Source organism: Piliocolobus tephrosceles, chromosome 1 (genome assembly GCF_002776525.5).
Source record: "Piliocolobus tephrosceles isolate RC106 chromosome 1, ASM277652v3, whole genome shotgun sequence".
NCBI lineage: Eukaryota > Metazoa > Chordata > Mammalia > Primates > Cercopithecidae > Piliocolobus > Piliocolobus tephrosceles.
This window is the reverse complement of record NC_045434.1, coordinates 128,023,873-128,050,487: the sequence shown is the minus strand read 5'-3', so window position 1 is coordinate 128,050,487 and position 26,615 is coordinate 128,023,873. Positions and strand designations below refer to the sequence as shown.

Below are 26,615 nucleotides of genomic sequence, written 5' to 3'. Positions count from 1 at the left end.
GCAAAAAGGATACATGTCCAGAATATGAGAATACAAGCAGAAAGGCCAGAGTATTACTGGTTTGACCTCAGCTTGGAACCTGAATGTTACCTCTGGTGACTCAAATTTTTCTCAGATATCTCCATGTCCAAAACAAGAATAAAGGCACAGAAATGTTAGTGTTCTTGCCATGGCCTGGAATGAGTGCTAATCCAGAGAGACTTGGTTCAAAATTATGTGGAGCATAATAATAGAAGTTGAGGATGAAGAAGTATAGGACTTGTGAAAAATTCTGAATGCTCTTCTGTGGAGTTCTGTAGGTATTACAGTCCCCAGTTACTGAGAGAAGGGGTAACATTATTAGCTCTGTGTGCTAAAAGATAATTGAAAGCTGTATGAAGCGTAAATAGTATAGGAAAGAGATTGGAGGTAGAAGACTTTAACAATCCAGGTGAGAGATGCTGAGGGCCTAAATTAAGCTATGGCCACGGGAATAGAAAGGAGGAATAGATAAAAGAATCATTTCAAAGCCAAAGTAGGTTGTATTTTTCTCCTGATTGAATACTGAGAAGAGAAAACATGGAGGAAGCATAAAAAAAAAAAAAAAAGGCGGCTTGCAACTATAGATTTAATTGCAACAATAAGAAAAAAGTTTAGGGCAAAGATAAATATTTTGTTTATGTTGATTTTTGAAATGTGAAAAGTCCATATTGGAAGTGTCCAGTTGAGTTTAGAAATATGAATCTAGAATTCAGGAGAGAAAGAGGTCTGAAGATAGGCATTTGAAAATCATCTGAACATAGATGATATTAAAACAATTAAGAGATCATCCTCAAACAAGACCGTAGGAAGAGACGAGAATTTTATGTAATACACATTTAAAGGTTGAACAAAGAAGGAGAAAGAAGCCAGTGAGGGAGATTGTGAGAAAGCAGAGGTGAGAAAGAGGAAAAAGAAAATGTACACTCTAGGAAGTCATGAAGGAAAAGAGTATTGAGGAGTGTTAGTCAATAGTGTCAGATGTTAGAGTCAAGGACAGCTAATTGAGGCATAACCGATTGTGATATGATTAGAGAATAGGAGGTAGGTTGAGAGGAGTTGGCAAATGACTGACTTTGGGTGGGGGCAAGTTAAAGCTGCCATTCCTATTTCTAGCAGAGGTGAGTGGGAAGACAATGATGATGTATGAGCTAAGGAACACTGTGGAATAGTGTGGCTGAGTTGGAATATAATGAATTTGATTTGGGACATGATGAGCTGAAGAATGTTATTCCAGCCCTTGATTTTGTGTGTGTGTGTGTGTGTGTTTGTACATATACATCTAAATAAAATTCCTTGTTTAGAAAGCAGAAAATAAGAAATGAACTCTGTTCTCTTTTGGTATTCCAATTGTCTTGATAAATTACTGACTCTATATATGTTATCACCTGACTCTATATATGTTATCACCTTTATGCAAATTGTCTTTAATCAGGTCGTGTTAGACAAACTTTAAAAGATACGACTCTACTTAAGATTAAGCTGCGTACATGTCCCCAGAGTCAAATAAAACTCTTTTATCTGGAAGCATATGAAGTTAATATTTAATTCTGTGGTTTCCTTCTCTTTTTTAGAGATGCACTCAACAAAATGAAAGATGTATATGAGAAGAATCCACAAATGGGGGATCCAGGGAGTTTGCAGCCTAAATTAGCAGAGACCATGAATAACATTGACCGCCTACGAATGGAAATTCATAAGAATGAGGTAGAGTTGTTATTCAGCAGTTGTCAAGATAAATTATTTTTATAAACTTCGTTATGATAGATTTGTTTTTCTTAGAATTATCTTCAAATGTTTATATTTAATATTAGGGTTTATGATCTAAAAGTGTTATTGTGATGTGTGTTATTTAATCTCCTTGAAGTTTTTTATTTAGACCTTTATATAAAATTAAATATTTATACTGTTTTTTTGAATCAGCTATAAAGTTGATCATTTGACCAATTTGGAATAAAGGTTTCACATCTCTAAGAATTACATAATTATAAAAACTCAAACACATTTTAAATGTAGAAGTATAACTTAATGAGCTTTTAAACGTATTTATTGAGCTCAGTTGTTTGCTTATTTTTTTCCTAAGGCGTGGCTCTCTGAAGTTGAAGGCAAAACAGGTGGGAGAGGAGACAGAAGACATAGCAGTGACATAAATCATCTTGTAACACAGGGACGAGAAAGGTCATTTTTTGTATTTTATTTGTATTTCTTCTCCCCAAAGTTTTCTCACCCTTTTGTCCTAAACTTTATACAATTCCTTTTTTTCTTCCAAATTTAACAAGTTCAGCTTTTAGTAACCTCAGACTTTTGAACCTAAGTAATTTTCTTTAGTGACAATTACAGATGAAGTAGGAAAGTTCATCTTGCTATTCAATCCTAGTTTGTCATGCATCCAAACACAGAGCTAGGAACATAGAAAATTCTTGGAGCTACAGTCTGAGGGTGTAGGCTCCTCAGGCGTTGGAAGGTTTCCTAAGGTTCAAGTGGAGTTAGGGTCGCTTATGCTAAAGAAAAATTTTGCTATCAAATAGCTCAGAGTTTTGTGAAGAAAAAAAAATACATATTGTTAGTTTGGACCAGAGCTTCCAAAAGACACTTTGCTAAGTTTCTGTACCACTGTGACATTTCTTTCTTGATATATTATATCTTTTTTTCCAGAATAAAAGTCCACAAATTAGGATTCATCTTAGAGAAGAATGTGAGAGGCATAGTAACAACTCTTAGTTTTCTACTTAATTATAGTGTAATCTGAGCAAGTTCATTTTTAATGCTCCCTGAATCTCAATTTCCTGAAGTATAAAATGGAGTTAAAATATCCACCCTTTAGGTTTGTTAGTATAAAAGTAAATAATGTACATAAAGCACCTAGTAGTAAATAGTGGTAATAATAGTATGACTTCTTGAAAGAGTACATATCTTTAATCTGTCAAGAGATACCCACAAATTACTGGGTTTTGTTATTAGGTAAAACTCAGATTAAAAGGATCTAATTTCTTTGGCATGTGTTATTTCTCTGGCTTCAGGCTTACTGAAAGTACTGTTAAAATCTAATTCTGTAAAATTTTCCATTATTAAATCTAATTCAATCATTTGATTCTTCAGCAAAATTATTAACATTTTTCTCTGATTTAAAAAATTTTAAGAGAAATAGATTATGTTTGTATTACCTGCTTTTTTGGATTTTTTAAGTTACCAACTTCTCTGTTACCATGATTAGTTGGAAATTTACTTTATGTTTTATTTTAGTTGAGAATCTTCTAATTTTCAGTGACAGAATGAATACTGTACCCCTTCTGGCTTAAACCAAAAATGGACTTCATTGGCTGACTTTAGGGAGAGCTTGATCTAGGAGCGCAGATGTTATCCCCGGGACTTGATTTTGGTCCACCTCACAGCTGTGCTTTCTACTATGTTGGCTTAATTTTAAGGCTCCAAAGCTCTAAGCGAGTATTCCTGCAGGTTCGAGTCCAGTAGAAAAGGGACAGAGTGAGTTCTCTTCCAAGAGTCCCAAGTAAAAGTCTCGGTGCATTTCTTACATCTGATGAGGTTACAGGACTTCTTATGAACTGGTCATGCAGATGCTTGCTCTGATGGCCATTCCAGATCCAGAATAGAAACAATTCAGCCTGAAGCATGTGAACTAAACATGGGTCTGCGTGGGTCCCCTAAGGAATTTTAGGATGATAAACTTGGGATGATGGAAGACAAGTGTCTAGAACATTTTTCTGTTTTATCTCTAGACCTGGTGATAGTGAGATGTATTTACTGAATAATACTTTGTGCCTAGAATATTGTAATCTTGTAATTTTTTTATTTCAGGAAATTCTGCAAAGCAGCATTTTGTATTAGAAGTAATTTGTATACTCGACATTTGAAAAAAATAGGGCTTAAGTGGAAACTGTCATTAATATTTAATTTTTGGAATTGATCCTGAGGATATCAATTTATAAATAATCTATAGAATTCTCATGTTTATGATACTTGATCAGAGATAATTTTTTGTTTATAGTCCTGAGGGAAGTTACACTGATGATGCAAACCAGGAAGTCCGTGGGCCACCCCAACAGCATGGTCACCACAGTGAGTTTGATGATGAATTTGAGGATGATGATCCCTTGCCTGCTATTGGACACTGCAAAGCTATCTACCCTTTTGATGGTATGATTTTCTTAATAATATTGTATTTGATAAAACTGGTTCTTTAAAAGTATTTACATCGAGTCACTCACTGTAGTGTCCTTATTTAAGTATAATACACGTCAGAAAATTATCCCATTTCTTTAGTATGCATACTTTTGTTTTAACTGTATTATAAATGTAGATATTTTTCTTCCATACATGGAATTAAAAGGAAATTACCCACGTTACTAGCATCCTAATACAGATTATTAATTAATTATCAATTTTGGTCAGTGCAGAGTTTTCACCAGAGTTCTTACTAATGTGTACATGTCCTAAACAAAGTTGAGACATCTTGAACATGTAGCCCAACCCGGGAAGCGGGATGCTGGTGGATGCCACTTCATGTTCTTCCTTGTAGCTTACTAACATTAAGAGACAGGTACGAGGCATAGTTAGCTGAATGCCATCATCATATACTGAGTCTATAGGCCACCTGTTTAGATGAAAGTGGGAGAGAATGTAGTAGCTACTGACTGTGCTCTTACCCCATGAAAGTTGAAGAACAAACTCTGGAAGAGAAGTAAGGCACTGAGGCCCTCTCCTGCAGATTGTTAGTTCCTCTTTCTCCTGGACTCTGAAAAATACTCTCCCTCAACTAGCAGGAGAGCTGAGTAACACTTTCATAAAAAAACTGTTGTAAAATGGTGCTTCATTTAAGGTCTTTCTCCCCACTTCATGTTGGTTTAAAATTGAGCAAAGTCTCTAGTAATTTCTTATTAGAAAATATATTAAATTTAAGACCTTGCAGCCAAGTGCAGTGAAGTGTGCCTGTAGTCCCAGACACTTGGGAGGCTGTGGTGGGAGGATTGCTTGAGCCCAGGAGTTCGAATCCAGCCTGGGCAGTAAGACCCTATCTCTAAAACAAAACAAAACAAAATACTTGCTATAATGTAATCTAGAGAGTAGGGAAGTAATTTAGCACATGTTAAATGATGACTCACTTGTGAAAATAGTTACTGCAAAGCAGGTTGGGGGTGGTTGGGGATAGAGAGTAAAAGAGTTGTGTATGGCCATTCTGTTTCTACCACCTCTAGAGTCAAACCTGTATTTTTCTCTGCTCTCCCTTCAAATGGTATTTTTTCCTTCTTTCTTCCTACTCTTTTGCTCTCTAGTTACTATTTTCCTAGTCCATACCTAATGAATTGTTTTAGATAGTAAGACACTAAAATTTGGGTAAAGAGTTGGAATAGTGACATAGGAATTAGAATACTCTGTCAACTCATGTAATGTCACTGTGGCTCAGTTACCTTCATCTGTTACATGGGGGTGATGTTATCCAGCCCTGCAGGCTTATTATGCAGCTCAAACGGGAGAATGAATATGAAAGTGCTGGGTAAGCCACAAACCACAATAGAGATGTTGCTAATGAGAGTGAGTAGTTCCAGATACATTGAAATCTAATAGGATTTCATTGTATTTTGTGTGTTGTATTTGTAAGTTAAAAAAAAATTATCACATTGCTTAAATTATGCTTGTGAAAACTCTCATCTAGGACATAATGAAGGTACTCTAGCAATGAAAGAAGGTGAAGTTCTCTACATTATAGAGGAGGACAAAGGTGACGGATGGACAAGAGCTCGGAGACAGAACGGTGAAGAAGGCTACGTTCCCACGTCATACATAGATGTAACTCTAGAGAAAAACAGTAAAGGTGCAGTAACTTATATCTAAACTAACCAGGCACCTTTGTGCCGTGTGTGACATAGGAAGAGTAACATAAAATGAAAACACATTCAACAGGTTGAAAAAAATAAGAAAACTTAAAGGGCATCCAAGATTAATTGTTCACTATGTGAGCTGAGTGTAGGCTTGATCTTGTGAATATTACCACAAGAAACATTTTGTGGCACTTTACTGTTTGAGTAATGTTGGTGTGAAGCTTAATTGATGCCTTTTGCTTTATGTCCTGCTTAAGTCTGTGTGAAGGATTTGTGTTTTTCTGCCTTACAAATAGAATTTGACTTACTGGGCAGGAATTCATGGATAGTAATGCTCTCTGCCCCCTTTACTTCAGAAAACACAGTGACTCTAGTGAATTTGAATAAGTGAAACTGCTCTGAAATGCCATGGAAAGCCGACTCCCCAAAGAGTGGTTTCTTCTAGGAGTTTGAGTTTGTAGCTACAGTTTTCAAGAAGAAAAATAGTAGTTGGAAATTTGGTAAAATAATAAAATCATTTTCATTTTCTTCCCTTTTCTTAACTTTGGTTTCCTAAAGGAAGAAAATAAACACGTAGCACATAATCTATTTAAATAGATTTAAAGAGAGTTGCAAAATAAATCTCCTGGTCTAGCTCTTAGGTGAATAAAAGAGATTTTGTTTGAGACCTCAAAATATTTTGAGGTTAACTGGTAATTTTCAGTAATTTACTGGCTTCCTTCCAAACTAATCTTATACTTTGTATGTTTCATCTTGAAAATATCTTTTGGGAAATACCACTTTAGTGATTATTTAGCATTTAGCAGTTACACAGGAAAATACATAGTTATATAGAAAAATACACATTTGAAGATAGAGGAAATGTTGAATGGAGGGAAAGTTTTGACAGATTTTAATTTTAAAGGAGAAACTTTTTGACTATCTGGGTTAAAGGAAGATATGTATACCACCCTTTAGGACATTTTGTTATTTCAGCTGAATCATTAGTTATTAGGATAGATAAATTTTTCCAGTTAATTTCAGCAAGCATTGTTGGAAACACTGTGCAGTCAAGGATTGTGCAGTGCTGGTTATGTGATCACACCCTGAGTCAGTGGTGTGGGGAAGTAAAGTGAAGAAGCAGTAAGATTGGTTTTTAATTTTGCCTATGTTTTAAATTCTCCTGGTGTTTTCAGTAGCTGACTGTAAAATGATTAGAGACATTTGGGACAGGCACTTTAAACTGAACACCCCTTTTGGTTTTACCAAAGGTCTTCAGTAATTGTTCTTTTCTTTTTCCTCCTGGACTGCAGGTTCCTGAAGAGGGTTTCTGAGGAAATGGGCAAGATGTTGAAGGAGGTTACATGCAGCTGCTTTTGGGGGGAGGGTATTAGAGTTGTCAGGCTCAAAGAGAGTGAGAGAAGCAAGTTGCATGAGTGCATGTAGACATGATTATTTTTTACTAACTTCATTAGCATTTCCATACATTGTTTTTAAAAATCATACCAACCCTTAAGTTCCTAGTTCACAGTTATTCCCACAAAAGAAAAAGCCAACAATAGTGTACCATTTTTCTATTTATTTTATTGCTGTCTAATCAATAAAGAATGCAGAGCTGTCAAAAAATGTGTCTTACATTAGCGTCCCAACATGATTGTCTCCCTCCCAGCTCTGTTTTAATTGGCTTTTAGACCCACTATCTGTCAGATCCTTGCCATCTGTCAGTGTCTGCCTGTGCCACCTCCGTGCTTGCTTAACATCCTGTTGCATGTCTAGAGTGACTGAGCTAGATTTTTCAGGCATGTCTTTAGATTCCCTTGTTCTTGTCAAAGCCTTTGTTTTGTTTTACATTTGTAGTGCAAATCACTTTGTCAAACATCTCCAGCACTAATGTTTCCATCCTAGTATTTGTGCACACTGCTATAACTTCCCCACTGCAAACATTCCAGTTTTGGCATTACGAAGAAGTAGCCTGTGAACCTGAAGTATTTATGATAAGAAAAAGAAAACATCTCTGCTGTAGCCTACAGCCCAGTTGAAAGAACTCTTTGAAACGTGATACATCTTCAGCACCTCAGTCTGGGAAGAATCTATAGTCAGCACTGAAATCCTGGCATAATAAACACAGAAGATACTCACCACCTCAAGACAAAGGACTGTTGTCAAAAGTCAGCTGCTTCCATTCAAATGCTGCCTTAAACTAGAGTGCCTAAATCTGTTGATTGCCAACACTACCACTGCAGTATCCCACAAAGGGCTTTATGTGTCAGCTCAGTGCGACCTCCTTTAACTCTGCAGCACTGCTGCAGCTACCGATGTAGCCTCGGTAGGTGGCTGTTAGAGCTCTACCATATACAGTGGTGCATCTTCAAATTTATGCATCAAACTAAAGACATGTCCAAGTCCATTTTACTTTCCTCAGTGTTTTTATGAGAAGTTTTATGGACCTCCCCCAATTGTCCTTTTATTTGGGGTTATGACGATCATGTTTGATAATTACAATGATAGTCTGTTTCCACGTGATGCTTTTGTTTGAACCTGATACAATTTAGTGAAACTTTGTAATGATCTATGTGCACTTTTACTTGTAAAATGGAATTTCTGTATGTTTATACTTGTAAATAGGATTGTTGTTAGTGCTCCTGTTGCTCATGGTGTCCTGCCTCGCATTTGTGATTCTGTTAATGACTTGTATCTTAACTAATTTCTTAGTGGTGTTGTAATAGGGAGATGGGGCAGGTGGGGGGTTATTTGTACCACTGAATCTTCATTAATTTGGTTCTTTACTGTTTTGAGGGGAGAAAGAACGTGAAATGGTTTGTGTATTATTGAATTTTAAGCAATATTTTAGAAGCTGTGTGACTGCTTTAATAACTTTTTCCCAGTGTTATTTGAATCATACTACCAGTTATACTAAAGCTGAATGACAATTGTGTGAAAGTTACTGCCTTCATAATATCAAGTCACCACTGTTACACAGCTGACATATAGTGTATTACCTTTGCAGCTAGTAAACTATAAAGTTTAGATATTGAATCTCGTTACAGGGTTATTTATATAATGTGACATTATTCAGTACTGACAGACTACGTGAAGTAGTTTTAAAATCTAGTGCTATTTTTATTTTAAAGGTTAGCAATGAGGAGGAAATGTGATCTGGCTGTGTTTGTCTTCTGTACAAAGCCTGAAGTGCTTATGGTTTTTTGGCTAACAGCCACAGAGGGCAAAGTTTAAGACTATCTTGTAAGGACTAACTGTTCTTTTCAAGCTACTGTTTGTTTTTCTAAAAGCAGGATTTGCTTCCGTAGGAGGCAAGTTCCTTGACGTGGAATAGTGCAACCTGTATATGGGTTATTATAATAGGAAAGACATTTGTACTTGCACAGTTTAAATCATTCTTAAATTTTGAACATGTGAATTGTCCCAAAAAATCTTTAATTTTTTGGTAATTTTTACTCTTTTTGTGCACATGTTGATTTCGTAATGGTAAATCCTTCATTTAAAGATAGTGTTCTCTGTTGAGAATATTTTCATGGAATAAAACAGTCTTTTCATGGCCTGTTAAGGTGTTTAGTGTGTGATCTTTCATTGCTCTGTGAACCAGAGATGTGATGATTTTGTTCTTGAATGTGCCAAGTCTCAGGTAATACAGAGTAGATGACAAATTCCGTAAGTGGGACAACTGTTTTTTTTTTGCAAAGCAGTTTTGGAAATTTTATTCTAATTTTGGTTTCTCTAAGCTTTCCTAAAGGGGAAAAAAGAAGTTCACTGTCTCTTTAGAGTGAATTTAAATTGCTTGCAATAATTTGGATTTATCTTTCTTCTCCAGTAGCTGTGTTGCATAGACTTTCCTTTTACACCATCTATCCACTGCATCCATAAGAACTTTCCCTGTACCTCATAGCCCAGTCTAGCCACTACACGCTGGACAGCATTTCCTATGCTCTGGCTTGATTCCTGATCAGTTACAACACCCAAGTCTTCCTGGCATTTCAAAGCATGGGAGGAACATTTGCCATAATTAGTGACACATTATCTGTAACTTCAGAAAGTCTAATTTCAGAAGATTCACCTTTTAAAAAATGGAAATGTGAAACTATGACTGCAAACTTTTAGAAACCCAGAAAAGGGAATAAAATTCAGGGTAGATGCTGAACAATGAGAGGCTGTGATTGTTGAGATGAAAATTCAGAGATTAGTCCCAAGTTTGGAAGTAGGAACACACAAAGCAAAATAGTAGGAAAATAGTGTCAATTGTTAAGCTTCAGATGGACAGATGTTTGGGGTGTGGAGCTTAAAACAATGAAAAAGGCTTTTATTATTGAAACTAAGATCAGGGAAATCACATCCTATTTGTGAGAAGATAACGTCCTTATAACAATAACAACAAATGAAAAAGTTCTCCAGGCTCATTGAAAAGGATTTTATGTTGAAGAACGAACAGATTGTAAGTATTATCTGAAATGCTTGGGACCAGAAGTGTTGCCGTTTTTTTTTTTTTTTTTCTTTTCTTTTTTAAATATTTGCATTAAATACTTAACCAGTTGAGCATCCTTAATCCCCAAATCCAGAATTTTACAGTCAGCATTTCCTTTGAGCATCATGTCAGTGCTCAAAAAGTTTCAGATTTTGGAGTTTAAAAATAAAATGCTTAAGAAACAATGAACTTATTTCTATGAGTTCCTATACCTAGGATCAATGTATTCCTGAGGATAGTCACTGTCAGGAATTAGGGAAACTACAGAAAACATTAAGAGGCACCAAAAGATTGGGGAATTGGCAAACATACATTTTGAAGAGTAAATTCTGAGAAGTTGGACAACCACCCGTGAAAGTATTAAATAATGTTAGCTTTTAGGGGACAGTGTATTGGGCAACTGACTGAGGTTCCTAAGAATGAGCCATTTCAAAATAGCCTCATTTCTTTCTTTTGATACAAATGGGGGAATTCTAAGACACAATTCGTGTCTTGCTTTCAACACAATTTCAGTTTGACAAGATTTCTCACATGTTTTCTGTGAGTTGTAACAGCACTGTTAGGGAGAATGCTCGACGACCTGATTTGGTAAACCCAGAATCTCCACCCTGAGGAGTTTATATGTATATGTATGTTATAAACCATTATAAGATAAATGTATCACCCAGTTTAACAAATAGAATATTACCATGTGGGTGCAGTGGAAGCACTGTCTGAATGTGGAGTGAGACAGATAAAAACTACAAGCTTCCAATTCTGGCAAACCACGATCAGCAATGCCCAACCATCTTACTCCCTCTCACCCTTTTCTCCATTCTCTTCTATGGCTGAGAGCTCCTGCCACTGGCTCTTGGCATATAGCCAGCACCCAGATGGTGCTGTGCTGATGTAGGAGGTGAGATGGCGATCTATTGCCTGTCCCCTCTCTTCAGATGCCAGACAGTGGTTAGTAAACTAATGACAGAGATCAGTTGAATGGGGGAAGTCACTGGAAGAGTTTGCAGTTCCTTGTGTCAAATCACAGGGGCATCATTTACCTGGTGACAGCCATATCAAACAGATTATACCAACCCATTTGTTTAAACAACTTGAAAATTATTAGTGATTGATAAATGGTTTGTGCTATTTCTATCACTTGATAAAGTTTTATGTAGTTTAAAGAATAAAATGGTTTGTACACTGATATATTTATGAATTTAGTAATATCCCATTTATCAAATATTTCAAATATTCCATTGTATCTTGAGACTTGTCTTTTTCACTCAACATCATTTCTAAGATTTATCCTTGTTTATGCATAATTTTATTGTGTGTAGTATTTCATTATAAAAGTATACACAATTCATCCTCTTGTTGATGGACATTTGGGCTATTAGTTTTGCTAGTAAAAATATACTGCTTATGTGTATCTATGTACATGTTTACTGATTTAAGAGTTTCTCTAAAATCTGTACCGAGGAGTAGAATTGCTAGGTCATCGTTATAGTTTTCATTAAAATTTTAGATTCAAGGGGCACATGTTCAGGTTTATTACGTGGATTTATTGTGTGCTGCTCAGCTTTGGACTTCTAATGATCCTTTTGCTCAAATAGTGAACATAGTAACCAATAGGTATTTTTTCAAGCCCAAGCCTTTCTCCCCTCTCTCGCTCCCCGCTTTTTGGATCCCCAGTGTCTATTGCTTCCATCTTTATGTACATGTTTACCTAATGTTTTGCTCCCACTTAAAAGTGAGGACATGCAGTAGTATTTGGTTTTCTGTTTCTGCATTAATTTGCTTAGGATAATGGGCTCCAGCTGCATCCGTGTTATTGCAAAGAATATTTCATCTTTTCCATGGTTGTGTAGTAGTCCATGGTGTGTATGTACCACATTTTTTTTCTTTTTTCTCTCTTTTTTTTTTTTTGAGATGGAGTTTTGCTGTTGTCACCCAGCTGGAGTGCAATGGCATAATCTCGGCTCACTGTAACCTCTGCCTCCCGGGTTCAAGTCATTCTCCTGCCTCTGCCTCCTGAGTAGCTAGGATTACAGGTGCCCGCCATCACACCCAGCTGATTTTTGTACTTTTAGTAGAGACAGGGTTTCACCATGTTGACCAGGCTGGTTTCAAACTCCTGACCTCAGGCCACCCGCCTCAGCCTCCCAAAGTGCTGGGATTACAGGCATGAGCCACTGTGCCTGCCCACCACATTTTCTTTATCCAGTCAACCACTAATGGGCACCTGGGTTGATTGTATGTCTTTGCTGTTGTGAATAGTGCTGTGATAAATACACGAGTGCAGATGTCTTTTTGGTAGAATGATTTCTTTTCCTTTGGGTATATACCCAGTAATGCAATTGCTGGGTCAAATGGTATAATACTAGTTTCAGTTCTTGGAGAAATCTCCAAACTGCTTTCCACAGGGGCTGAACTAATTTGCATTTCCACCAATAGTGTATAAGCATTCCCTTTTTTTCACAAACTTGCCAACATCTTTTTTTTTTTTCACTTTTCAGTAGCCATTCTGACTGGTGTGAGCTGATATTGTGGTTTTCATTTGCATCTCTCTGCTGACTAATGATAGAAGTTTTTCATGTTTGTTGGCTGCTCGTGTGTCTTCTGAGAAGTGTCTGTTCATGTCCGTTGCCCACTTTTTAATGTAGTTATTTTCTTGCTGATTTAAGTTCCTTACAGATTCTGGATATTAGTCCTTGGTCAGATGTGTAGTGTGCAAATATTTGCTCCCATTCTGTAGGTTGTCTGTTTAATCTGGTGATAGTTTCTTTTGCTGTGCAGAAGCTCTTTGGTTTAGTTGGGTCTCAGTTGTCAACTTTTGTTCTTGTTGCATTTGCTTTTGAGGATGTAGTCATAAATTATTTGCCTAGGCCAATATTTAGAAGAGTGTTTTCTAGGTTTTCTTCTAGGCTTTTTATAGCTTGAGGTCTTTCAGTTAAGTCTTTAATTCATCTTAATTTTTGTGTATTGTGAGAAGTAGGTGTCCAGCTTCATTCTTCTACATATGGTTAGTTTTCCCAGCACCATTTATTGAATAGGGTATACTTTCCCTATTATTTATTTTGACAACTTTGTTGAAGATCAATTGGTTGTACGTGTGCAGCAGCTTTATTTCAGGGGTCCTTACTCTGTTCCATTGGTCTATTGTGTCTATTTTTGTACCAGTACCATGCTGGTTTGGTTATTGTAGCCTTGTGGTATAGTTTGAAGTCAGGTAATGTGATACCTTCCACTTTATTCTTTTTGCTTCATTCCGTATGAATTTTGAATAATTTTTTCTAATTTTGTCAAAAGGGACATTTGTAATTTGATAGGAATAGTGTTGAATCTATATATTGCTTTGGGCAATATTGACATTTGAATGATATTGATTCTTCCAGTGCATGAACACTGATTGATTTTCCATTTGTTTGTGTCACCTATGATTTCTTTCAGCAGTATTTCAGCAGTCCTAGTTTTGTTTTGTTTTTTGGTGACTATTGTAAATGAGATTATATTCTTGATTTGGTTCTCAGCTTGAATGTTACTGGTATATAGAAACGCTTCTGATTGTTGTACATTGATTTTGCATCTTGAGACTTTGCTTAAGTCATTTATGAGGTCTAGGAGTCTTTTGGTGGAATCTTTAGGGTTTTCTAGGTACAGAATCATATCATCAACACAGAAAATATGACTTCCCTTTTTCCTACTTGGGTGCCTTTTATTTCTTTCTCTTGCCTGACTGCTCTGGCTAGGACTTCCTTAATTTTCAGTTTTAAAATATAATGCCACATTTTCCTCCCAAAGTTATTGTAATATTTTTACACTCCTACAGGCATTGTATAAGGGTTATTCGTGTTCCATATCCTGGCCAGCACTTAGGAGTCAGACTTTAATTTTTGTCAGTTAAAGGATATAAAAGAGCATTTCATTGTAGGCTTCAGTTGTTGCCCTGATTATTGATGTTGTGCATCTTCGTGTTTACTGTGTTTCCCCTTCTTGTAAAAACCCTGTTTTCATCCTTTTTTTTGGGGGGGGGGGGGTCAATTGTCTTTTTATATTTATTCATGGAAGCTCTTTACATATTAAGGATGCTAATTGTGTTATGTCTTACTGTGTAACATAGCTGGCTGATTTTGGCTCAGGGTTTCTCATGAGGTCACAGTCCAACTGCTGGCTGAGGTTGTAGTCACCTCAAGGCTTTGAATGGGGCTGGAGAGTCCACTTCCAAGATTATCCTTGCTGGCTGTTGGCCAGAGGCTACAGTTCCTTGCCATGAGGACCTCTCCATAGGGATACTCACAAGGTGGCATCTTGCTTTCCCTAGAGTGAGTGATCCAAGACTCAAGACAGAAGCTACAGTCTTCTCATAACCTATCTCAGATGCAACATACCATTACTTCTGCCCTGTGTGCTTGGTTGCACAAAGCCTGGTATAATGTGGGAAGGGACAACACAGAGTGTGAGCACCAGAAGGCAGAGAACATTGGGGGCCATCTTGGAGGCTGCCTACTATACTAATCTGTTGTCCATTTTATGTGTTGCCAATATTTCTGATTTTTCAGGTTCTCTATGTTGTCTTTTGAATGGAAGTTCTTTTTAATGCAGATTAATTGTTATTTTATAATTAATGCTTTTTCTAACTTAAGAAATACTTGATTCAAAGTAAAATATATTTTATTCTAAAAGTATTATGATTTTGCCTTTCACATGTAGGTTCTTAACTCATCCAAATTTTATTTTTGTGTATGATAAGAGGTAAGAGACCATTTTCCCCCTTTCATTTGCTTAACCAATTGTTCAAGAATTAAAGTCATCCTTTCCCTTGCTGATCAACAGTATCACTCTGTCATGTTAAATTTCTGATGATACCTTAATTACTGTAGCTTAATTATGAGCTTTCATATCTGGTAGGCACCACCAACCTGTGACCACTGTAAATCAATTTCTTGGTTTTGGATTTTGTAATTTTTACTCCAGACCTGTATGAGGACAGGCGTGTGGTTGCAGATCTTTACTGAAGATTATAGTCATTATAATTATTTTCTTCCTGGAGCTATATGTGAAGACAGTCATGTTTCCTGGCAACCTCCCTTTGCTGGCAGATGAATGTTTTCTATTCCATTAACAGGGACCCTTTAAGGAGTCCTGCTTAATGGAGGCATTTTAAGTTCCCCCAAGACAGACACTCTCATTCATTGAGCTGACGTTACTCTTTGCCTCTAGGTCTGTCCCAGCTCCTAAGTTCTCATAAGGAATTGATTCAAATTTGCTGTACCTTTTTCAGGTGCGGCGGGGGGAGAAAAGTTTGTTCCTTGGGGATTTCTGTCAAGGTTGATCATATACTAAAAGGTATGTTTATTAAAATGTATTCAGGATTTAGTTATGGTGAGAGGGCTAAGAGCATCTGAACCACCATATTGCCAGAAGGAGAAATGTGCTTTGGTTTGTTTCAACAAAAAATAACATATTATGGCACCTTTAAAAAAAATGTGGCACATTTTTAAAAACCATCACAGGGCGATAGTTAAGTTACAGTGTAACTTCTGTCACCAATAAATCATAGTTTTTAAAGGCTATTTAACATCGTGGAGAAATTTTCACAGCCAGTTTAAGACGAATATAAAAGTTGGTATGGTCCTAATACTATTTAAAAGAGAAGGAAAAACAGATTATTAAATGTTTGACAGTTGGTGGCAGAGTGACAGGATATGTTAAAGAAGTCTTACATTCCAAATTCTGTACAATAGGGAAAGTTGAGAGGGATATTGATAAACTAGAAAGAAAGTAGAAAGTATCCCCTTTGCAAAATGAGAAACCTAGAAAGCCAACCTAGGAAACGCATTGTTGTACTTATCAGCTAGAGGAAAAGGTAACAGTTGATTACTCTGAAATATGTGAAGAGATGTTCTGTTCATAACATCTGGGTGCCCAGTTTGTACAGGCTGCTGTGCTGCACATGGAATTCAATGAGGTAAACTTGGCCTAACTACACCTGCTAGCAAGTACCACAGCTTGAGTTTGAACCTAGGTCCTGTGCAGCTGTTTCTACCTTGTGTCACTATCACTCTGTCTCCTAATCCAGGAATATTAAATTTTTCATACCACTTTCATTCATTTTAGTTTACCATCAGGATATGGTGCCTAGGGAAGAGCATGCCTGAGGTGGCTAAGAGGTAGAATTATTGTACCAAGATGAATTGTTTAATATGAAAGAGACTGGATACAACTGTTTCACAAAAAGATATATTTTCATTCATGAGTATTTACATTTTTCATAGTTGTTTAAAGAATATCATATAACTGATACCTTCTGAAATGGTTCATGCTTTTAAACTCTTCTATTTACACTTATCTGACATGGAATTAAAACTAAAATGGTCAAATACCATGATAATAGAAAGCAACCAGCCAACATAGCTAGGTCTTCTCTTAAATTTGCTGATCAACATTAGCAGTAGTTATCTTAATAATAAATTATTCATTTAAAAATCAGTAGTAATTTTAGACAATTCATAAATAAGTGTGCTCTGTGCAATTTACACATTTAATATCCTGTGGATACTAAAAGCTTGTATATTGTCAGATTTGCACATTATTACTTTATCAAATAGTAAGCTTTCCCAAAGATGAAGCTGGGGAAACTTGAAAAGATATTCTAAAGGTTCTCTGGAGAGTTATCAAACCTCTGCCTGCTTTACAGGAGGAGGTTCCAATTTGCGTGAGAGGGCAGTTAAAATCTGGTTGAATTTCTCGTATCTCTCTGTCTGATTGACTTGTGCGCCTTTGCTGCCCCATAGCAATCGCATTTGAAATTCAGTCTTGCAGATTTCATTCATTTCTTCGTCTGGTTGAAAACCTAATCAAAACAAAACAAACAGAAAGTTACTTCAGTTCTGTCTAAGTAGACTGAAAGCTTGCTTAAAGTAGAATCAAAATGAACTTCTTCTCTCTCTCAGAACTTTAAAAAATGTCCCCAAAGGGGAAAAATATAGGATCTATTCTGTATAAGGGAGAGCAGAGTCCCACCCTGCAGAACCTGAGCACCTTCAGAGAAGAAATAACAGGTAAACTCATTAAAAAACAATAGAGTGAAATTGGTTTGTACAAACCACTGTGGGAAGTAGTGCTGTGGGAAGGAGGGTTCATGGTACCTAGGAGTTTGTTACTTGTTTTTACCAACTTTACTGATGTACAGTTTACATGTCATATGATTCACCTATTTTTGGCTGTGCAGTTTGATTTATGACGGTAAGTCTATATAAACCATCACTACCAGTCTTAGAACACTTACATCACCTTAGTACCTCTTTGCTGTCAATTCCTGTTCCTACTGCAGACCTCAGTCAACCACTGATCTACTTTCTGTTGCTACTGTTTTGCCTTTTCTAGGAATTTGGGATAAATGGAATCATCCACTATGGACTTTTTAATGTGTGACTTCTTTCACTTAGCATGATGTTTTTGAGATTATTCCATATGTTGCATGTTAATAATTCATTTTTACTGATCAGTATTCAGTTTTACGGACATGCCATATTTTGTTTATCCATTCACCAATTGATGACATTTGGATTGTTTCAATTTTCTGGCTGCTATGAGTAACTGATTGTGAACATTTATGTACAAATCCTGTGTGGACATGTGTTTTCATTTCTCTAGGAAAGGAATTATTGGGTCATATGGTAAGTATATGTTAACTTTTTTTTTTTTGTATGGAAAGTATATGTTACCTTTTTTTTTGAGACGGAGTTTTGTTGCCCAGGCTGAAGTGCAATGGCGTGATCTCAGCTTACTGCAACCTTTGCCTCCTGGGTTCAAACGATTCTCCTGCCTCTCAGCCTCCCGAATAGCTGGGATTACAGGCATGCGCCACCACGCCCGGCTAATTTTGTATTTTTAGTAGAGACAGGGTTTCTCCATGTTGGTCAGGCTGGTCTTGAACTCCCGACCTCAGGTTATCTGGCCACCTTGGCCTCCCAAAGTGCTGGGATTACAGGCATGAGCCACCACGCCCAGCCAAGAAATCTTTACATAGCTTAAGGGCACAAAGAATTTCTCCTATGTTTTCTTAGAGAAGGCTATACTTTAGCCCTTACATTTTGGGTCTGTGATCCATTTTGGAATATTGTGTATGGTATGAGGTAAGGATCGAGATTCACTTTTTCGCATGTGGATATCCGATAGTTCCAGCAGCATTTGTAGACGGATTATACTTTATCCAGTGACTTATTTTGGCACCTTTGTTGAAAATCATATGTGTGGGTTTATTTCTTTACTCCATTTAAGAGAGGATCTGGTCTACTTAAGGCCAAAGATGTTCAGGCAACTCTGTTAAAGAGGAAGCAGCCTCTAGCCAAAGAGGCATGTGGTTCTCATCCTTTATGATTGCTGGGATAGTTTGTTCTGTCATTAAATATACCTGCCATCTAGATCACAGGATCTTGGTGGTAGAAAGGACAATAGGAATATTTTCTTCCTGATGATGCCAGAATATCCTTGGTGGATAACCAACCAAAGGCCAGATGGCAACTTTTTTTTTTTTTTTTTTTTTTTTTTGAGTCCAGGCTGGATGGAGTGCAGTGGCATAATCTCAGCTCACTGAAATTAAGAATCGAGGAGAATTGCTTGATTCTCCTGCCTCAGCCTCTTAAGTATTCCTTCTCAAAATTCCACGGCTAATTTTTGTATTTTTAACAGAGACGGGGTTTCGCCATGTTGGCCAGGCTGGCCTCTAAGTCCTGACCTCAGGTGATCTGCCTGCCTCTCAGCCTCCCAAAGTGCTGGGAATACAGGCGTGAGCCACCGTGCCCGGCCCCCAGATGGTGACTTCTGTTCATTCAGTTAACATGCTTGAGCCCCTCCCCATTCACCTGGTCTGGTCTATGCTGATGAGCAGATCTCTGCCTTTCCTGGGTTCACTGTCACTTACAGCAATGAGAACTTGCTATGTAAATCTACATTAGGATCAACTGAAAAATTCCATCAGCGACCTTTAAAGTGGTTTAGAGCTGTAGAACAGCTTATGGCACACTTTTCTAAAAACACACCCTGCTGATGTACTGGCTTATGCAACATCCATGGTAATGTATTCATTGGCTTTGTCTAAGGAGGCACTCTGATATTTGTTGACTTGTGTGTTTTTATTGTTTGAGTAACATACAACCAATCCTGGAGAACTTTGTGAGGGAGAAAATGAAACATGTATGTGGTACTTATAACCAAAGCAGACGGTGCAAACGACTGAGTCCCACATTCTGGTTCTGAGGCAGCTCCCTTTTAGAATTAAATGAATGGAGTCTCCTGCCCCCATGTAGTTCTTAACCTTGTGAATCAAACTATGGGTCCTTGAAGAATTTTTAAAAATTATATAGTAATGGAAAATAGTCATCCCCGATGACTGCCTTGGCAAAGCCCTCCTTGTTGAATGGTCTTTCTGCCATCAAACCTTCAGCCCTCCAGCCTTCCTCCACACAGACACCAGAGTAATTTACTTTAAAACAGAAATCTGACCATGTTGCACCCTCCCATGGTTAAACCCTTCACGGGCTGTTCTTTAGCCATGGTCCTATGTGGAAGGCCCTTCCCAGCTGCACCTCCCTCTGTAGCCTAGTTGGCCATTCCTTAGGTCATACTTTGTACAAATCTAAACCCAAGTACTTGTGGATCCCAGTTTTCACCAAGCTCTCTCAGTGGCTTTGCTTGGATTGTGCCGTCTGAGTGGAATTCCCAGCCTGCTTGCTGGTAACTACTTTTGTCCTTTAACAATCAATGCAGTGTTTTCTGGGAAGCTGTCACCAGGCGCTTCCTCTTTCCTAGCATCTCTGACCAAATCAGTCCCTTCCCCTAAGTGCTCCCACAGTACACACTGCACTTATCGCTGCATGCTGAGATACCTGCTTACATTCCTCAGGACATCCAGTTAGCGTGGTGCCACGCACATGCCGTATCTGTGATAAATGCCGGCCGTGCTGACTGAGGAGGCTGCTCTCTGTCACCATAGCACTTATAAGAAAGATACGTTTACACATTGTAGAAGTGCCCCACACTTTCCAGGATGTGTCTGATGATAAAAGCAGGGGAGCTCACTTCACAGGAATGCAGATAAATGAGGTCTGAATAAAACTCCACCTCATCTTGGCACATCACCTTTTCTAATCTCACCTATTAGAGGTACTATTAATAAGTGGTAGGCAAGTTGGCCAATTCTTGCTCTGTTGCCCAGCACCCAGGCTGGAGTGCAGTGGCGCAATCTCAGCTCACTGCAACCTCCACCTCCCGGGTTCAAGTGATCCTCCTGCCTCAGCCTCCTGGGTAGCTAGGATTACAGGCATGCACCACCACGCCCAGCTAATTTTTGTATTTCTAGCAGAGACAGGGTTTCATCATTTGGGCCAAGCTGGTCGTGAGCTCCTGACTTCAAGTGATCCACCTGCCTCAGCCTCCCAGAGTACTGGGATTACAGGCGTGAACCACCGTGCCCGGCCCCAATTCTTTCTTGACCCTTTCTCTCTGTTTATTCTATGCCACTGAACAAAAGGAACAGTTCAAGAAACAGGGCACTTGAGTCATTCTGGAATTCAGAGGAAGTAATAACCAGCCATATAGGAAATGGAAGTCCATTCTTTAATCCTTCCTCTTTAGTCTTTTTCTAAGTGAAGTCAGCCATGCTCTTCCATTCCTTCATTTCAATTACTCATACAGTGTTAGAGAAAAGCTTACAAAAACCACCTCTCACCTGCCAGGATCCTCTCAGCATTCATCCGGTAGCTATCCGTGGCCTCGGCCATCAATCGTGCTGTTGCCAAATGGTTCAGCATGATTTCACAGCTCTGGTCATTTTTTTCCCACATGTCGGTTCCTTCAAAAGTGACAGCCTGGCGCTCCATTAAGGTCACAAGGGGCATCAGCAGTGGGACTGATACATTATTTGGGGGAACACATGTGGACTCTGAAGAATAAGGAGTAGAGTTTTCCATATCAGATGTTTTCCAAAGTTAAGCACAGAATGAGGTGACTCAGCCCTTGTCTTGTTATAGCAACTGCAGCCTTCTACAAGCAACGCTGTCATCTGATAAAAGCCCTGATGAGCCATCCACAGTGCTGCAGATAACTCAGGGCCTCATAACATGCCCTGTGTACTTGTACTCCACTCCCCAGCAGGGTAGCCCCATGCTTGCTCTGTCCACGTGCTCACCTCTGCCTTCATGCAGGATTTTGCTGAAGGGCTTCAGCTGTTTCTCATAGAGAATGGCAGTCTGGGTGTACTGGTGCCGCAGAGCAGTCCACGTCTTTTCTAACCTTGTGATCTGGAAGAAACGTAGTGTTTTGGAAAAGGTTCTTTTTAAAATTACCTTTTTGTGGCTGGGCATGGTGGCTCAGGCCTGTAATCCCAGCACTTTGGAAGGCTGAGGCGGGTGGATCACTTGAGGTCAGGAGTTCAAGACCAGTCTGGCCAACATGGTGAAACCCTGTCTCTACTCAAAACACAAAAATTAGCCAGGTGTGGTGGCGTGTGCCTGTATTCCCAGCTACTCGGGAGGCTGAGGCGGGAGAATCGCTTGAACCCGGGAGGCGAAGGTTGCAATGAGCCAAGATCGTGCCACTGCACTCCACCCTAGGTGACAGAGTGAGACCCCGTCTCAAAAAAAATAAAATAAAATTACCTTTTTGCTTAAATTTTGGAAGAGGTGATAGATACACATGGTAAAAATGTCAAAGTGGCTGAAAGCAGGGTGGAGAGGAAAAGTAATCCCCCATCCTCCCCATCCTGCATTGCTGTTAGCCCATCCCAGAGACGACAACTTTCTTCAACTGCTTGTGCGTGTGCGCTTCACATACACCCGGCCTGCTGGCCAGTCCACTGTCAAAATTCAAGGCAGTATTGGATGAGACGAAATAAACACGATGCAAAGTAAAGCGCCTGAATGAAAAATTATAACTCTTGCTATAATAGAAATCAGCATTATTAGGAAAATATGGCAGAATTGATAAGTTGCTTATTTTAAATATTGATCCTAGAAAATTCCATTGTACCTGAAGAATTCTGAAAGCTCTTGAAATAAAACTGGAATTGACCTCCCCAAAATTCCTGTCTATATGCACACCCCTTTTAAAAATAAATACACGCATATTATACTATAGAAACCATATCTATTCCTTGCCTCAAAAGCATTCAGTGTAAGTACAAATAGAACAGCCTTATTTTGTTAAATTTCTGCATAATAGTCCACTGTATGGAGAGCTATAGTTTAACTAGTCTCTTAAAGAGTTTTATGACTTTTTTTTCTTTGAGACAGGGTCTCACTCTGTTGCCCAGGCTGGGGTGCAGTGGTGCGATCATAGCTCACTGTAGCCTCAACCTCCCAGGCCCAGTGATCCTCCCACCTCAGCCTCCTTAGTAGCGGGGACAACAGGCATGAGACACCACGCCTGCTACTCATTTCTTTTCTTCTGCAGGTAACTCAGGGCCTAATTTTCTTCCGGAAACATTTAGTCAGCAGCAGCATATTACCACTGACTCTGACTGTCCTGAGATAAATGGTCCCCAAGTCATACCCTAAAACCAGCAAGGCTGTGTTAAGTTTTCTACATGAAACAAGGCCAGGGCATTAGTATTTAGGGAATAAGAGCCAACTTTGTGTCAAATATTTGAGGAATTTCATTTAATTTTCACAGTGCCCTTTAAGACAGGTATTTTGGCTTCGTTTTACAGATCAGAAAACAGAAGCGGTTAGGTAACTGCCCAAGGCTTCCCAGCTGGTATGTGGTAGAGCTGAGATTCATTTACTTGGCCTTGAAGAGCTCCTGTATCCAAAAGGAAGGTGAGTAGGCTCAGCACCAGCAGATGTGCTGTGAAGAAAAGGCTGTGGCTGGCCTTCCTCCTGCTGCCCGCCATGCTGCCCTTCCTTCTGTAGACCCCTGCTCCCTACCCACTCCCTGAGGCATTGCCTTTCTGAAAGAAGCCTCTGGGTCTGGGCTAGGCCCGTCTCCTGGACGTACTCTCTTGATACTAGAAGCTGAGAAGGTGGCACACGTGGCTATAGTGTAAGGGCTGGGTTGGATGGTAACATGCAAAGTAATGTGACTCTTTTTTTGGGCTTTCCCTGGGTATGCCACTTCCCCCTAGGCCATTGAATGCTCCGGAGGACTGTGTCCTGTCACTGCTGATGTGCTCCAGAAGAGAAAGGCTGACACTGTTAAAAGGCAGGGAGCCACCTACAAAGCATGGTAATGTGGTTGGGGACAAGTCCCTAACCGCTGAGTTTGATGTCATGGATGGCAACCATGTGATCCCACAAAACATCCCCTTTACCAGTCTCAGGGGAAGCTCTGGGCTGGAAAGCTTTACCCACAGCCTGGCCTGTGGGTCAAAATTCTAGGCAGTTTTAGATGACAGGAAATAAACATAATACACATTAAAATACCTGAATGAAAAAATGATAACCCCTGTTACAGCAGAAATAGGTATATTATGAAAATCTGGCAGAACTTATGGACTGCTTATTTCAAATACCAATCCTACAAAATTCCAGTCTACCTGAAGAATTTTGAAAGCTTCTGAAATATAATTAGAATTGACCCCCCAAAAATTCCCGAAGAAGGCACTAAGTTGTTCAACCTTTTGTTTTTAAGGTGACCTTGCTTTAATGCAAGTAAATTCTGTTCCTGCCATGATCTGACTTGCGGGACATGTGATTGTGGCTGTTTCCCAGTGGCAATGATGGAATTTCAATGAGCACCTGGGAGGATTTCGGATATAACCTGTGGCTATGAAACAGCCAAGCCGAGTGACCAGTGGTTTTGGTGTTACTAGAAGGTTTTGTTGGCTGGATTGTAAACTCATACTCAAGTCCTCCAAGCACCCAGGGCTTGGGAGAACAGAAGTGGGAGTGCCGATCCTAAGCGATAAAGATGGCAGCATGACTTTCCTCTATGAGGCCTGCTTGACTTCAGATACAGATATTCATGTTTGACACTCATCCTAAAAAACCCCTGGCACAGCAGATAAATTCAAATGCCCAATTTCAGAAACGGTAATTAGGGAGTTCTATGGCAGATGGACCAGGAATCTGAACTTTTTAATAGGACAGTCTGTTTTAGGTGACCTGAACTAAACTATTCTAAGGATTCTCTGATAGAAGCTCTGCCAGTGTCTCATTTCCCAGGGATTATACTAAACTGTCCACACACCTGGCGACCCAGATGGAGGCAGTCTCTTCTTATACGACACACTTTAGCCAGATGTCTCATCCTAATTGGTTCTCCATGAATCACTACTGTTCATGAGGATGACACTTGCTACTGTACATCAAAGAGAAAGCACGGACTGTCAGCAATTATCTACTACTTTAAAAATAGACCCCAGAGACTGGGTGTGGTGGCTCACGCCTGTAATCCCAGCACTTTGGGAGGCTGAGGTGGGTGGATCACCTGAGGTCAGGAGTTTGAGACCAGCCTGGCCAACATAGCAAAACCTGTCTCTACTAAAAATATAAAAATTAGCCACGTATGGTAGCCCATGCCTGTTATCCCAGCTACTCAGGAGGCTGAGGCAGGAGAATCACTTGAACCCGGGAGACAGGTTGCAATGAGCCAAGATCACACCATTGCACTGCAGCCTGGACAATAGAGTGAGACTCCATTTCAAAAAAAAAAAAAAAAAAAATAGACCCCAGTCCAGGCACAGTGGCTCATGCCTGTAATTCCAGCACTTTGGGAGGCTGAGGCGGGCAGATCATTTGAAGTCAGATGTTCGAGGCCAACCTGGTGAAACCCTGTCCCTACTAAAAATACAAAAATTTGCTGGGTGTGGTGGTGCATACCTATAGTCCCAGCTACTTGAGGCTGAGGCATGAGAATCACTTAAGCCTGGGAGGTGGAGGTTGCAGTGAGCTGAGATTGCGCCACTGCACTCTAGCTTAGGTGGCAGAGTGAGATTCTGTCTCAAAAAAGAAAAAAAAAAGATCCCAAACACTTAGGACACTGTCCCCTAAATGAAGCAGCTTTCACTAAGATTCAATTTACTTTTGAGATTGACTAAAATAGTCTGATTTGCCAAACATGGCATGCAGATCTCTTTACAGAACATTAAGTACACATAAAGTAACTGGAAATTTACCTGTGGCATTTCCAGGGCTTTCATGAGAGCTGAGAAGGAATAGAGGTCCCCCATGGAATCCTTCAGTTCCACTGCCACCTGGATGATCGTACTCAGAGTGGCTGCTCGGTCCTCCAAAGTGCCCGTGCAGCCTAGAATGTACACTGCAATGCCGATGGCCATCGTGTTGTGTCTGAAAGCGAGGAGATCAGTGGTCAGGTTCAGGGCCAATGGGACTAGGAGAAAACCAAACCAAATCAGCCAAGAGCAGGGCTGTTTTTGTGCTATTTGCTGCTATTGCTGTAAAACGTGCCGGCAGCACAGTTTAGATGGCCAATCTCAACAGAGAGAAGGCCCCGTAGCAGGCTGACTGTGGAGGGCCACACTAGGTCACAGAGGGTACACTTTCCGTCAGAAAGCAAGCCATGTTCAACCCTGCACCTGGGGGCACAAAGAGGGAACTCCTGAGGCAAAGCTGTTCAGAAGTTGCATGTGGCTGCTAGTACCCTGTACCATGAGAGGTCCGTGGAGACAGCAGGTCCCCCAACACGCTCTGAGAATCTCTCCTCAGGGTAGCCCAGGGCCACCTCCACTGGGCCCCCTGGACTTGGGGATGGAAGGGACAGGAAAATGAGAGGACATTCTTGATCCAGGACAATAACACAGCTATCAGAACAAAGGCAGGAAAGAGGAGGTAAGAATGGTGTTATCCAGCCCCACTCCAGAGGCCAGGAAGTGAACGGGGAGGAGGATAAAGATCGATGGGCTGGAATGTGCCTGTAAGGCCAGACCCTAATAAAATCAAAATCTCATTTTCCCCAACAATCCTCCCTTTTCTCATCCTAAACTACAAAGGTCAACCTCAGAGACCCCAAACAGGAAGCAGGGTGATCTTTCCTCCACATGATAACAGGACTAATATGAATGGGGTCAGTCTGCTGCAAAAGCATAGACTGTGACCCCCTTTCCTTCCCACTGTAAATCAGGACCCAGGAGTTAACTGCTTTAGACCAGAATTGCCTCAGTTTCTTCTAGGCTGTGGTACAAGTGCTGGAGGCGAAGCCCCAATGTATAGCTAGTTACTAAAATACAGCATGCATTTGAACTCCAGGGCCACTCTGTCCTGAATGTTCAGAGCTTGGGATGTTAGTCCACGCTGTGCTCTCTGTGTCCAGGTGTGTTGGTTTGTCTCTTGCTGTCCTTGAGCAAAGGGCAGCGGGGATTCACTGAG

At 39.6% G+C, this 26,615-nt stretch overlaps 2 protein-coding genes across 5 annotated transcripts in view; one reads left to right on the top strand and one right to left on the bottom strand.

Moving 5' to 3' along the window:
- FNBP1L (formin binding protein 1 like) overlaps window positions 1–9,399 on the top strand; it is a 104,718-nt gene extending 95,319 nt beyond the window's left edge. For 2 of the 3 annotated variants that reach the window (XM_023230989.3, XM_023230991.3), the window contains 5 exons: window positions 1,593–1,725; window positions 2,102–2,196; window positions 4,025–4,173; window positions 5,690–5,848; window positions 7,784–9,399. In XM_023230989.3, coding sequence (XP_023086757.1) covers window positions 1,593–1,725; window positions 2,102–2,196; window positions 4,025–4,173; window positions 5,690–5,848; window positions 7,784–7,812 — 565 coding nt within the window. In that variant the 3' untranslated portion in view covers window positions 7,813–9,399. Of the gene's footprint in view, window positions 1–1,592; window positions 1,726–2,101; window positions 2,197–4,024; window positions 4,174–5,689; window positions 5,849–7,147 lie in introns of all 3 variants that reach the window. The other variant, XM_023230990.3, reaches the window with a different exon arrangement.
- Window positions 9,400–16,515: 7,116 nt separating this feature from the next.
- BCAR3 (BCAR3 adaptor protein, NSP family member) overlaps window positions 16,516–26,615 on the bottom strand; it is a 120,795-nt gene continuing 110,695 nt past the window's right edge. The window contains exons 9-12 of one of the 2 annotated variants that reach the window (XM_023230992.3): window positions 25,406–25,577; window positions 21,482–21,593; window positions 21,023–21,235; window positions 16,516–17,143 (exon numbers count right to left, since the gene is read on the bottom strand). In XM_023230992.3, coding sequence (XP_023086760.1) covers window positions 16,965–17,143; window positions 21,023–21,235; window positions 21,482–21,593; window positions 25,406–25,577 — 676 coding nt within the window. In that variant the 3' untranslated portion in view covers window positions 16,516–16,964. The remainder of the gene's footprint in view (window positions 17,144–21,022; window positions 21,236–21,481; window positions 21,594–25,405; window positions 25,578–26,615) is intronic. The other variant, XM_023230993.2, reaches the window with a different exon arrangement.